Raw genomic sequence first — 14,747 nt, forward strand, 5'->3', positions numbered from 1 at the left:
ACGGGAAACACTGTCACCAGCGATAAATCCACGATAATTGAGAATTTCAATAAGCATTTTTCTACGGGGACATGCTTTCCACCTGGCTACCCCTTGCTCAAACCTCCCCCATTTCTCCTTCACCCAAATCCAGATAGCTGATGTTCTGAAAGAGTTGCAAAATCTGGACCCCTACAAGTCAGCTGGGCTAGACAATCTGACCCTCTCTTTCTAGAATTATCTGCCGTAATTGTTGCAACCCCTATTACTAGCCTGTTCAACATCTCTTTCGTATCGTCTGAGATCCCTGAAGATTGGAAAGCTGCCACGGTCATCCCCCTCTTCAAAGGGGGAGACACTCTAGACCCAAACTGTTACAGACCTAAATCTATCCTAACCTGCCTTTCAAACACGGAACCCAAACTATCGTGCGCTATCGTGCATACATTTATTTTGTCCCCCTACACCAAACGCGATCACGACACGCAGGTTAAAATATCAAAACAAACTCTGACCCAATGACATTAATTTGGGGACAGGTCGAAAAGCATTAAACATGTATGGCAATTTAGCTAGTTAACTTGCACTTGCTAGCGAATTTGTCCTATTTAGCTAGCTTGCTGTTGCTAGCTAATTTGTCCTGGGATATAAACATTGAGTTGTTATTACCTGAAATGCACAAGGTCCTCTACTCCGACAATTAATCCACCCATAAATGGCCAACCGAATCGTTTCTAGTCATCTCTCCTCCTTCCAGGCTTTTTCATCTTTGAACTTATATGGTGATCGCATCTACACTTTCATAGTATTACCACGACAACCGGCAAAACAGTTCGTCTTTCAATCACCCAATGTAAAGGAGTGCGTAACTGGCTGCAGGGAAGTCAGGCGCAGGAGAGCAGAAATGGGTAGCAAACGGGTAGCCCTTCATTGCGGCGAACAAAACACGGTACTCAGAAAACTAAACACACGCGGGTTACAATAACCCGGCGCAAACCAGCCTGGAGTACACATACATTTACATATAACAATTCCACACACAGACATGGGGGGGAACAGAGGGTTATATGCAAGACGAGTAATGAGGGAATGCAAACCAGGTGTGCGGAAAACAAGACAAAACAAATGGAAAGTGAAAGGTGGATCGGRGATGGCTAGAAGACCGGTGACGTCGACCGCCGAACGCCACCCGAACAAGYAGAGGGACCGACCTCAGGGAAGTCGTGACACCCACATGGGTATAACCAATGAGGAGATGGCACGTGGGTACCMGCTTCTATAAACCAATGAGGAGATGGGAGAGGCAGGACTTGCAGCGCGATCTGCGTCAGAAAAAYAAAGGAGTTCTATTTTAGCCCTTGGCAACGCAGACTCGTTTGCGCGTGCGAGCAGTGTGGGTGCAATAATTGAATAACATGGATTTCAAAATGTATTTTGCGACGCTCGCGRACGCGACGTGTACGGTCTGGTCAGCATGTTAGGTCTTTGAAAGCCAAGTTAACAAACAGATCACCGACCATTTCGAATCCCACTGTACGTTCTCCGCTATGCAATCTGGTTTCCGAGCTGGTAATGGGTGCACCTCAGCCATGCTTAAGGTCCTAAACGATATCATAACCGCCATCGATCAAAGACAATACTGTGCAGCCGTATTCATCGCCCTGGCCAAGGCTTTCGACTCTGTCAATCGCCACATTCTTATCGGCAGACTCAAATGACTGCCTGGCCTGGTTTACCAACTACTTCGCAGACAGAGTTCAGTGTGTCAAATTGGAGGGCCTGTTTTCCGGACCTCTGGCAGTCTCTATAGGGGTGGCACAGGGTGGTTCAATTCTCGGGCCGACTCTTTTCTCTGTATACGTCAATGATGTCGCTCTTGCTGCTGGTGATTCTCTGATCCGCCTCTACGCAGACGACACCATTCTGTATACTTCTGGCCCTTCTTTGGACACTGTGATAACTAACCTCCAGACGAGCTTCAATGCCATACAACTCTCCTTCCGTGGCCTCCAACTGCTCTTAAATGCAAGTAAAACTAAATGCATGCTCTTCAACCGATCCCTGCCCACACCTGCCCGCCCATCCAGCATCCCTACTCTGGACAGTTCTGACTTAGAATATGTGGGCAATTACAAATATCTAGGTGTCTGGTTAGACTGTAAACTCTTCTTCCAGACTCACATTAAGCATCTCAAATCCAAAATTAAATCTAGAATCGGCTTCCTATTTCACAACCAAGCATCCTTCACTCATGCTGCCAAACAAACCCTRGTAAAWCTGACTATCCTACCGATCCTTGACTTCGGCGATGTCATTTACAAAATAGCCTCCAACACTGATCAGCAAATTGGATGCACTATTATCACAGTGCCATCCGTTTTGTCACCAAAGCCCCATATACTACCCACCACTGCGACCTGTATGCTCTCGTTGGCTGGCCCTRGCTTCATATCCGTCGCCAGACCCACTGGCTCCAGGTCATCTATAAGTCTTTGCTAGGTATAGCCCCGTATTATCTCAGCTCACTGGTCACCATAGCAGCACCCACTTGTAGCACGCGCTCCAGCAGGTATATTTCACTGGTCACCCCCAAAGCCTATTCCTTCTTTGGCCGCCTTTCCTTCCAGTTCTCTGCTGCCAATGACTGGAACGAATTGCAAAAATCACTGAAGCTGGAGAGTCATATCTCTCTCACTAACTTTAAGCATCAGCTGTCAGAGCAGCTCACAGATCATTGCACCTGTACATAGCCCATCTGTAAATAACCCATCCAACTACCTCATTCCCATATTGTTATTATTTTTTTTCTTCCCRTTTGCACCCCAGTATCTCTACTTGCACATTCATCATCTTCTGCACATATATCACTCCAGTGTTTAATTGCTAAATTGTAATTACTAAGCTACTACCGCCTATTTATTGCCTTACCTCCCTAAACTTACCTCATTTGCACACTGTATGTATATTTTTTATATTGTGTTATTGACTGTACGTTTGTTTATTCCATGTGTAACTCTGTGTTGTTGTTTGTGTTGCACTGCTTTGCCTTATCTTMGCCAGGTCGCAGTTGTAAATGAGAACTTGTTCTCAACTGYCCTACATGGTTAAATAAATGTGAAATAAAAAAGTATCTCCATCCTATCCTTCTTCCTCTCCTCATCTATTGACTTTATCATATTTACCTTCTCCTGCTCTGTTTTCTGGATTGTATGTGTTGGAGACTCTGCAACATCTTCCATTTCRTCTCCATCTCATTTTCCACCTCCTCAAGTAACTCCACACTATCCTTTTCCCTCTCATCTTCTATTGTTTTCATCATCTCATCAATGTCCTTTTCCTGTCTCAAGGCTGGGTCTGAGGATCTGTCTGTTTAGAGCCTCCTATGAATAGCAGGTGGTAACAGCGGCGGGCATTTGGAGGAAGAGAGATCAGGAAACCAATGCGTTATAGGCATGGGAGGATCAACCAGTGGAGGAAGGACAGGAGAGTGTCCGTGAAGTCTCTGGCCAGATTGGAGGACACCTGAGCTGCCTGTCTAAGACACCCTCTGATTGGGTGCAGAGCTGACATGTAGACACAAGGGTGTTGGGCTTAGTGCTGGTGCTGTCCTGACATGGGCCTAGGCTGGCCAGTGGGAGGCACTGGAATGGGGAATTCCCAATTAGGTTTCAAGCAGTCTGAAGAGTCAATTCTTTCAACACCATTCTTGTTTTGTGGGATACGACAGCATTATGGTTAAACCATTTCCAGTTTTGTTAAATACCGTTACATGGCATAGGACTAATCAGCTGTTTGATTCATCTTGCACACTTTCGATTGTCCCAAAGTTTAATTCAGGAGTGTTGGATAAACTTTTTCCAATGTCAAATAAACATGACTTATCATTCAGTTATGTTTGAAATGTCATCTCACTGCCTCAATGAACTCTCCCAGTCTCCTCAGCTCTGTCCAGAGTGTCTTGGTCTCCAAGTCCACCTTGTCCTCCAMCCTTCTAATGACCACACAGAGATGCTGGTTGTCATTCTCCTGCTTCCATTGGCTATTCTGCTGCAGCTCCTCATCCTTCTGCTGTTTCTTCTGGCCATCATGGTGTCCTGGTCACTCTTGAGGACTTTGATGGCCTTCCCCATCAGAGTTACCTTCTCTCTTAGGAGAACCTCATTCTGAGACTTCTTGGACTGCCTCTGAACAAGATTATCAATCAATCAATGACAGTTATTTATAAAGCCCTTTTTACATCAGCAGATGTCACAAAGTGCTATATAGAAACCCAGCCTAAAACCCCAAACAGCAACAATGCAGATGTAGAAGCACAGTGGCTAGGAAAAATYTTTAATGTATGGAAGGAGAAGACCATGTTCAAAAGGAAAATAAAGAAACCATGCTTTAGTACCAAATATTGTAGCATAAAATTGCACAACAATGATGATGCTCAGAGCTTATAAAACGGATGCATAATAAATAATTAATCCTAAAATAAGTTGCATAAAAAATYAAGCTCTTAGTACAGTAAGGAGTTTAAGTCTCTTTGGACCAGGCAAACAGAAACAGTCCATGATGACTGTTTTGTATGTGGACAACCTGGTGAGGCAAAACAATCAATGCAATATACAGTACCWGTCAAAAGTTTGGACACACCGACTCATTCCAGGGTTTTTCTTTATTTTTACTATTTTTTACATTGTAGAATAATAGTGAAGACATCAAAACTATGAAATAACACATATGGAATCATGTAGTAACGCAAAAACTGTTAAACAAATCAAAATATATTTAATATTTGAGATTCTTCAAAGTAGCCACCCTTTGCCTTGATGACAGCTTTGCACACTCTTGGCATTCTCTCAACCAGCTTCATGAGGTAGTCACCTGGAATGCATTTCAATTAACAGGTGTGCCTTGTTAAACGTTTATTTGTGGAATTTGTKATTATGGGGTATTGTGTGTGGAGTTATGAGGAAAAACATTAATTTAATCATCCATTTTAAAATAAGTCTGTAACTAARAAAATGTGGAAAAAGTCAAAGGGTCTGAATACTTTCCGAATGCACTGTAGATGGAACTTACTTATTCAAGAGATGAAATGYCAAATAATTCAAACGGTTTGATCATCCATTTGTTGGATCATCCATTTGCTTCATGTATTTTATGAGTAGCCTAATCTGCACTCCAACACAARGGTTAGAACCTAGAACCTATCATGAGAATTACAATTATGACATAATTTATTTGGAACACATGATAGTCAATGAAAATGTTTCTCCTTAGAGTTAGAATCCCTTGAAAATTCTAATTCTATGTGCATACCTATTATGGCATCACAACAATTATTAGTCCATACAGCTGTAGGGTAGGCCTAACCAATGATATAGGTCTACACCCAATGTTCTCTCTAAACTGCGCATGTGCGTGGCCGGGCTCCTCCTCCAAAACTGCCGGGCAGAAGAAATGTCAGGCCGTGCAGAGATGCAAGAGATTGAACTTCACTGAGTTTGCCCCATTACTTTGCAATATATAGATCAACGTTTTTTTCTGTGATCAAATCAACATTATATCAGCCCCTTTTCAATGCAACAAATGAAAACAAATCTAACTTTGCAAGATTTAGTCTGTGATTTTATTGTAGTCAGAGCCAGAGTGCAATGGKGTACAATTGTATTGGCGGGGGTAGCCCACAAGTGGTGTTTCAATCACCCGTGAGTGAATGCGCTTTTCAGATCAGTTCACATTTGTTGATATTCTTTGCTAGTTAGTGAGTTATTAGCCCAATTATTGAATTGAATTGAATTTTATTTATTTTGGGCAACAGACATTTACAGCAAAATGCACGATGTGGACCCAGAGGATATCACTTGAAAGTATTAATTAAAACGCTTGTTTCCAAAGTGGTCCTCGATGGTAAAAACAATAACACATATAATGATTAAAAGACAAGACAAAATTACAAAGAACCATAAATACATTCATTTATATTGACATCCTAAAAAGTGGCACTATTCGCTGCACTTCTCCCTAACCTTAAAAATCAACCATTTTCATTTCACATTAAAATAATCTATTAATTGCACATCATACCGATCCTTCAAATAAATACACCTGACCAGCAGTATGGGGCACAAGGGGCAGAGGAGTGGTTTCTCTTACTTAGACAACTTTGTCCAAATGAAAAACATTGCCTGCTTTTTAAAGCTACTTCTACTGTTTATTTGCTTGATCTCCAGGGGGAAGCTATTCCACAGACAAATGCCTGCATGGAAAAACGTGCTCCTCGCAGTACTGTTTACTCTTGGGATTTTACAAGGCATAACACTAGCTCTGGTATTGTGACTGTGTTGGTTATAGACTATATCAATGTGGTTTTTCATGTAACCTGGGGCACGATCATTTAAGATGTCAAACGTATGATTAAGTTTAAGTTGGTCTACTCTGGACTCCAAAGGCAACACACCCACCTCCCAGAACTCCTGTACCCCTATGTGGGTCCTAGGGGTGACATTCAGCATATAACTGATAACATTATTTTGCATGACCTGCATTATCTTTTTCAGCTTTTTTGATAGCCCACTATACCAAGCAGAGCAGCATAATCAAAATGACACTGAATCAAGGTTGAGACAAGCAGTTTTTTAACTTTAATGTTAAAATATCTAGTGTTACGATGTAAAAAATTCGATTTGTTTGCCAAAAGAATTTTAGCAYCAGTCAGGTCTCCAGAAAGGGATTGATCTAGGAACACACCAATATAAGATACACTTGTTTTAGATTCAATCTCCTTGCCTGCACAGTTTACCATTATRGTGTCAGCCCTAAACAATCTACGTTTTGTTCCAAACAAAATCGATTCAGTTTTTCCTAAATGTAGTGACAATTTGTTGTCAGACAACCAATCTCTAACAAAATGCAATTGCTTACTCAGGGTCTCCTCTATGTAAACTGTATCCTTCCCTGATACCAGTATGGCTGAATCATCAGCATAAAGCAGGAGTTTGCCCTTTACTATATCTGGCATATCATTAACYTATATAAGAAATAAGAGAGGCCCTAAAATAGATCCCTGCGGTACTCCACAGGATATTTATTTGGCCTCTGACAGAACATCACCAACATTACATACTTGTGTTCTGTTGGTCAGATAAGACCTAAACCAATTCACTGCTACATAATTTAGACCCATGCATTTCAGTTTCATCAGGAGAATATCATGGTCCACAGTGTCAAAAGCTTTGTGCAAGTCTAACWWMACCGTACCTGTATAGTTCCCCTTCTCACTTTCCTGCTTAATGTGGTCAAAAAGGTGGATAKGGCAAGTATCAGTGGAATGAGCTGTTCTAAAGCCAGACTGTAGTTCATAAAGAAGTTTATGCTCAAGAAGGTACCCCTCAAGTTGATTAAAAATGAATCTCTCAACAACTTTGGATACGGTGCTGAGGATTGACACAGGCCTGTAGTTTCCTACGTTTGTTTAACTGCTCTTCTTGTGGAGTGGAACCACCCGMGCTGTTTTAAGATCCTTGGGAAATGTAACGCTACTAATAGAAAGATACGTATCGGTCAGCAGTGGGGAGTTACTGCTTCCTACAAGAGCACAAAACGTGTAGGCTACATTTCAAGCTGTCTTAATTCAAGGGYCAGTGTTGTATTTTGAGACAGGCTTGATTATGCAAATAGGCAGAGGGGTAGCCTATATTATCTAATTCTCTGTATGGTAATAATAATTCATTATATTTTGTAAAGTGGTTTCTTGCATCTCACAATACAATGCAATTTACAGTCACCTATATTGGCCCATGGTGTTAAAAACGAATGAATTAATGTCAAKKWTTTTTTTTTAAGTCTCATGCAATGTAGGCCTGCATTGAACACCACATATAGGCTACTGTAGGCTATATCATAGAAATKAAAACTATTTCCACATGAAAATGTAATGGGATTTGCTCCATTGGTATTGTATTGTTCAAGTTTCTGCTCACAAGACCAAAAATTTGCTCAGTGCCCCAAAAACGTTGAGGGAACATTGCCTACACCTCACAATAATCTGAATAGCCTACCAGTGCAGTCACCTTCCATTCCATATATGACACTCAGTCCATTTTTGTTAGGTCTCCCTTTCTTTCTTTGCCGTTTATTTATTCAATAACTTTCTTATGAATGGCACATGAATGCCTCAAGCTTGTTGGGGTCACCTATCCATTGAACACACGCTACCAAGTTACTGTTGTGTTGTAGCTTTTAAGTTATGTTCCTTACATATCCCACAGCATTACTGAAGAGAAAACATGAACAACTGTTAATGTTCCAGTATTTACAAGAAAAATAAGCTATTAAACAAGTTTTTACTTTCATTTTATTCACATACATTTTTTATTCAGGCTTCCCAGCTGCAAATATGAACAGTGATACACAGAATGACTGACTCAGTTCCCCTCTCTCTCTCTCTCTCTCCGTCTTCCAGTCCCTGCTGCCGTAGGCGAGGTGACGGTCAGCAACAACGGTCGTATGGACTTCCTCAGCGTGTCATGGCGTCCGGCCAAAGGTGACGTGGACAGTTATCTGGTCACTCTGGGGGACCAGGAGAAGACGGTCCACACCCTGGCCGTGTCCAAATCCAGCCCAGAGTGTGTGTTRAAGTCCCTGGTGTCTGGACGGCTCTATAACATCTCCATCACCTCCAGGAGTGGTGCCTATGAGAATCACACCATCGTACAGGAACGCACACGTAGGTCTACCATGTCTGTCTGTCTGAAATGGGGCTCCTCTGCTTAAGTTTTCCATTCCGTGGTTTTAGTCCTGAAGTCTCTAGTTAGACATGATAATACACTGGTCAATGTCTCAAAGTTCAATTCAATTGAATTCCTCTCCCCAGAGCCCTCTAGTGTCCAGAACCCGACAGCGATCCACTCGGCCAGGGATGACTACCTGAAGGTGTACTGGCGCCATGCGGCTGGGGACTTTGACTACTACCAGGTGGTCATCAAGCACAACAACATCTTCCACCAGAACAAGACGGTTATGAAGAGCCAGAACGAGTGTGTGTTCAACGGCCTGGTGCCRGGGAGACTCTACACGGTCATCGTCAGCACCTGGAGCGGGAAGTATGAGACAAGCGTGTCTACGGATGGAAGGACCTGTGAGTGATACGAATAGTACTCTGTTATATCTCTCCTGTTGTTTTCAATGTACAATATGTGGATACAAGAGTGATATTTGTCTGTAATAATAATTTGGCTAGCTACATTCAGGTAATAACTAGTTGTGGTGAAACAGGTTCTTTGTGCATGCTTCTTTTTAACGTGTGTCTCCCTATGTTCTGTTCCTTTGTATGCAAAATTAAGAATGAGAATATAAAAAATGTTCTATTCTTATCTGGAATCTGTCTGTGACAGTCCCTGCGGCGGTGAGGTCACTAGCCCTGGCTGGGCGGGGAACGGAGGACCTGCGTGTCACCTGGTTGGCTGCTCCGGGGGACGTTGACCACTACGAGGTGCAGCTCCTCTTCAACGACATGAAGGTTAGTCCTCCTGGTCCAGTCCAGTACCTGGTTAGCCTGTCTTRATGTTTACAGTACTTTTATATTCTTCATATTTTCTTGTGTAKATTTTTTAGATTTCATTGTTGCTTTATTTCTATTTGTGACTTTGTGTGTTTTTAAAAGCTAAATGTATTAATAATCAATGTATCATCAATGTATTATGTATTATTATTATGAAGGTMTTCCCGCCCATCACCCTGGGCAGCAGCGTGGGGGTGTGTGTCCTCTCCTCCCTCACCCCGGGACGCCTCTATAAGATCCATGTRTCTACCTTTAGCGGCCCCAACCAGAGGGCCCAGTTCATAGAGGGCAGGACAGGTAAACCAAACCAACAGACTTGCTGGGTTCAAATCCTAGGTTACATTTGTTTTCTTTCAAGTACTTCTGTTTGATTCAAATCTGCCTGGGGTGCCCGATGGGCAGAATTTGTTTGCACTTTTGGAACTTCTCCATTGAATTGGGGTAGCAAAATAGAACAAAATGTCACAGAATCTAACACAAACAAAACATAAACTAACAACAGCATTAATTTCCGTTCCACTTCCACCCCTCTTTCTCCCTCTTCTGCTATTTCTCCCTCTTTTCGTTTCTCCTCCTTTCTGCAGTCCCCAGCAAAGTCAAGAATATCCACGTGAGTAACAACGGCCAGAGCAGCAGTCTGAAAATCAGCTGGACCCCGGGGCAGGGTGACGTGGACAGCTACTCCGTGTCCCTATTGCTGGGTGGACCAGAGGCACGCAGGCTGGAGACGCGGCCCGTACCCAAACACCAGAATGAGCTGGGGTTCAGCTCCTTGCAGCCTGGGCAGCTGTACAGTGTGACCGTTAGATCTATCAGTGGCATACTGTTGAATAACAACACGGCCAGCGGACGCACCGGTGAGGAGGCTAGATAAGGACTTCATAACACATTTATAACCCATACATACTGCATTCATAAGCAGTGCATTGGCATTTCATACTCTATATTTGGGTGTTTTGGGACTGGGAAGGAATAGGGCTCACTGCGTCTGGCTATGTTTTATTTTATTTATTTTAATTTAATTTAATTTAATTTAATTTATTATATATCTGCAGTTTGAAATCAGTATATTTGACGGAACTGATTTGTTTTGTTTTCTTACCCTAATCAACTTTTGATGGGTAATTAACAGATAGTGATTGGCTGGTGTAATGACGTGTGACATTGTCCCCTCCATGGAGATACAATACTGTATGATAGTGTGCTCTATCTGATTCTGTGTCCCCTCTCTCCTCAGTCCCTTCTGCAGTGACGGGGCTGCAGGCCGACAACAGACACACCACCTGCAGTATACAGGTGAGCTGGCAGGAGGCCCGYGGCGTGGCAGACGGATACAGCCTGCAGCTCCTGGATGACAGGGGACACCTGGTCACCAACAGGTAACCAACACACCTGGGTTCACCAACACACCTGGGTTCACCAACACACCTGGGTTCACCAACACACCGGTGGTCACCAACACACCCAGATTCAAATGGTCAATACTTTGAGGTTTTGATTTAGCCTCCTACCTCTAGGGCCAGATGGGCAGTGTTTGCCATTTTGGGACTATTCCATTGGTTCAATTMCAGTAACAAAATGGTGCATAAAAAAGTGTAACAAATATAATGCACAAACGACAGTACTCATTTTCGTAACCAACAGCTCCCAGGTATCCTCCGGCTCCATGCCGCTCCAGCATCGCTTCGACGGCCTCATCCCTGGGAAGAGGTACCGCGTCCTGGTTCACACCACCAGCGGAGGGGTCCACAGCGAGAGCGTCACCGCTGAAGCACGTACACGTAAGACTGCATGGATTCATCTTCACTATGTCCCACACAAGTTTGTCAAGTGGTATTAATATGTGTAGTGCAGGTTGTCCAACCCTCCTCCTGGAGAGCTATCGGTTATGTAGGCTTTATTGTAAGATTACACAAATAATACAGGAAGTCTTAGTAAAACAGGGAATAGAGAATCAGAGTCACTATGAAGATGTATAGAGGCAATATGGAAGGAATATATATGTGGACCTGAGTAGTGTTGTGTTCCCAGGTCCGGCGGCGGTCAGCGACCTCTCCATCCAGGCAAACAGCAGCAGCAGCCTGTCCTTCAACTGGTCTCCCCCGCACGGAGAGTTCGAAGGTTACGACCTCTACCTYTACAACGGAGATGACACGCTGTACGACCGGCGCAGCGGCCAGCCCAGCACACTGCAGGTCTCCTTCCAGGGCCTGAGGCCTGGTGCCCCCTACAGGATGGTGGTGTTAACACGCAGCGGGGAGCAGACCAACGACTCAGCTATCTGGGCCAGGACTGGTGAGTGAGCTTTACTGCTCCTGGGCTACTGAGATGCTGTGGGCAGGGGTATGAGATGGGTTGGGGGGTACTGAGATGCTGTGGGCAGGGGTATGATAAGGGTTGGTGGGTACTGAGATGCTGTGGGCAGGGGTATGAGATGGGTTGGGGGGTACTGAGATGCTGTGGGCAGGGGTATGATAAGGGTTGGTGGGTACTTGAGAAATTGATTTGGATCACTACTGAATGATCTCAAAACATAACGCATAATGTGTTTCTCTCACAGAAATGACGTGGTAACAAAGAACTAACTAGAGAACTAACTGAACTGTATGTCTCACTGACTTTACATCATGATTTGACACTGTCCAATTGTCTGCTCCGCCTCCTCAGTCCCGGCTGCAGTGACCTCCCTCCAGGCACAGAGTCGTAACCAGTCGGAGATGTTGTGGGTGTCATGGAAGCGGGCGGTGGGGGAGCTAAGTGGCTACCTGCTGTCCCTCTACAACCCAGATGGCTCCCAGCAGGCAGAGGAGACGTTAGGGCCAGACACCATGGAGCACGTCTTCCCCACGCTGATCCCCGGGCGTCTCTACCATGCTGTCATCCTCACACGCAGCGGAGAGCTCACCAACAGGGCCACTGCTCATGGACGTACCGGTAAGACATTAGGACAAGTCAMGTTTATTTTAAGGACATTTCACATGCACCTTAATTGGGGAGAACGGGCTTGTGGAATTAGTGGAATGGTATCAAATACATCAAACACATGGTTTCCAACACAATTACGACATACACTATTCTAAAATCAGTTTTGAGGGTCGTTTTTAAGGTATAGAGCCTGGGTTTGACAGTATTTGCTTGAAGTTGCTGATCTGCCTTCCTTTGTGTGTCCATCTTCTCCTCCTCAGCCCCCAGACCCCCAACCTCTGTATCATTCGGTGGAGTCACCAACACCTCCCTGGAGCTGACCTGGAGTGGTCCTGCAGGCAGCGACTATGACGACTTTGACCTGCAGTGGGCCCCCAGGGACCACCTGTCTGTATTCAACCCCTACCACACCCGGACCTCCGGGAGCCGCATCCTGAAGGGGCTATACCCAGGACGCCTGTACAACTTCATCCTGCGTACCGTCAGTGGGGCTGGTGGTGGTGTTGGTGGTGGTGGGAGCTCTGCCTACAGCCCACCCATCTACAAGAGCATTCGAACAAGTAGGCTATACTGTACATTGTTCAAGTAGTGCAAGACTGAGGCGAGGTAGCTAAAGTTGTTGCTTGGCTGGAACAAAATCCTGTGCACGGTATAGCTCTGACCTCTGCGCTAGAGAGAATATAGTGTGACCGTGGCATTTTGATCTCTGTTCTTARCTCTGGCGTCCTCTACCGTTTATCCCGTCCATAGAGCCAGAGCGTGTCCAGTACCTGCACTGCCGCCCCCAGAACTCCACCTCCATCTCCTGCTCCTGGGCCCCTCCGGAGGCCGACTTTGACTCATACACTATTGAGTGCCTCCAGGACTCCCACGCCCTGGTGTACTCCCAGCGGACAGGCCGCGACAGCACCCTCTACCACATCACCCAGCTGGAGCCACACAAGCGCTACACCGTCTCCGTCAAGGCCATCTCCGACAGCATGACCAGCGAGGCCGCCGAGGACAGCGTGGTCACCATGATCGACCGTGAGTACCGATGGACTTGTGATTGCCATGTGGTCGGYGTGACCGTGTGATGATGAGCACCGGAAGAGACATGATATGGTCAACTTCATTGCCATTAGCTGTTACAGTGTGTATGTATGTCCCTGTGGTCATTCTACAGTCATCATGACTGATTGTAATCATGATACTTATCCTTTTAGGTCCACCACTTCCTTCCCTGACCACTCGGGTTAACGACAGGGCTGCTCTTGTCACCAAAAACACCATCTTGTTCAAGTTTAACTGCAGCTGGTTCAGTGATGTCAACGGAGCCGTCAAGTTCTTCACAGTGGTGGTGAGCGAGTCTGAAGGTAAGGGGACTGAAGTTAGAACAAACATTGTACAAGTGTCAGTATGTCAGTGGATGGATGGGTGGATGATGTTTATTCTCCCTCAAGAGGACTTTCCACAGCAATAGGTCTGAGTCTGTTACTAAACCTCCTCATATGTGTGTTTTCTCCCTCCAGACGATGAAAACCTTCAACCAGAGCAGCACCACCCTCTACCCTCTTATCTGGACTACAAATCCAACAGTTCCATTAAGGCCTACCAGACCAGCTACTTCCCTAGCCACTGCACAGAGGGGCCAGGAGACAGCGGGACTCAGAGCTTTGAGATCAGCCTGGGTACAGGCATGGACACCCTCGGGGGTGGCTGTGACCACCTACAGGCCCTGGACAGGGAGCAGAACCCAGACACACACAGAGACCACAACCCATTCTGTGATGGCCCACTCAAACCCAAAACTGCATACAGGTAGAGTACAGGGTTCCGCCCAAATCAATCAAGTATTCTCCCGCAGTCTGGGCAGATCTGTAGTTTCTTTGTTGCTGATTTCTGCCAGCAGTATTTCTCCCTGTTGTGTATGATGATGTCATACCGCTGCTAGACCGCTAGATGTTAGACCGCTTCTCCCGAGTGCCGCAGCGGTCTAAGGCACTGCATCTCAGTGCTAGAGGCGTCACTACAGACCCTGGTTCGATTCCAGGCTGTATCACAACCGGCTATGATTGGGAGTCCCATAGGGCAGGGAACAATTGGCCCAGCGTCGTCCGGGTTTGGCCGGGGTAGACCGTCATTGTAAATAAGAATTTGTTAAATAAAGGTTACATTTAAAAAAAAATATTGCCCATAGTTAAATTTTCCTTTATCTGTAGTTGATCGAATTGGGGCCTTTGAGTTTAATTCAGTAACACTTTATTTGGATAGTTCCAAGTAGTTGGTATARCAGATTTTCAGTAGATGTTCA

The 14,747-nt window shown here is 44.9% G+C and overlaps 1 protein-coding gene across 1 annotated transcript in view; it reads left to right on the top strand.

Moving 5' to 3' along the window:
• The window catches only part of LOC111962713 (receptor-type tyrosine-protein phosphatase beta), a 60,435-nt gene that overhangs the window by 32,700 nt on the left and 12,988 nt on the right, over positions 1-14,747 (top strand). The window contains exons 11-23 of the mRNA XM_070439872.1: positions 8,432-8,695; positions 8,843-9,106; positions 9,363-9,487; positions 9,688-9,826; positions 10,114-10,386; positions 10,767-10,908; positions 11,174-11,310; positions 11,561-11,824; positions 12,197-12,463; positions 12,715-13,014; positions 13,205-13,480; positions 13,660-13,809; positions 13,966-14,254. Of these exons, the coding sequence (XP_070295973.1) occupies positions 8,432-8,695; positions 8,843-9,106; positions 9,363-9,487; positions 9,688-9,826; positions 10,114-10,386; positions 10,767-10,908; positions 11,174-11,310; positions 11,561-11,824; positions 12,197-12,463; positions 12,715-13,014; positions 13,205-13,480; positions 13,660-13,809; positions 13,966-14,254 (2,890 nt within the window). The remainder of the gene's footprint in view (positions 1-8,431; positions 8,696-8,842; positions 9,107-9,362; positions 9,488-9,687; positions 9,827-10,113; positions 10,387-10,766; positions 10,909-11,173; positions 11,311-11,560; positions 11,825-12,196; positions 12,464-12,714; positions 13,015-13,204; positions 13,481-13,659; positions 13,810-13,965; positions 14,255-14,747) is intronic.

The sequence above is a fragment of the Salvelinus sp. IW2-2015 genome, linkage group LG4q.1:29 (genome assembly GCF_002910315.2).
Source record: "Salvelinus sp. IW2-2015 linkage group LG4q.1:29, ASM291031v2, whole genome shotgun sequence".
NCBI classification, from domain to species: domain Eukaryota; kingdom Metazoa; phylum Chordata; class Actinopteri; order Salmoniformes; family Salmonidae; genus Salvelinus; species Salvelinus sp. IW2-2015.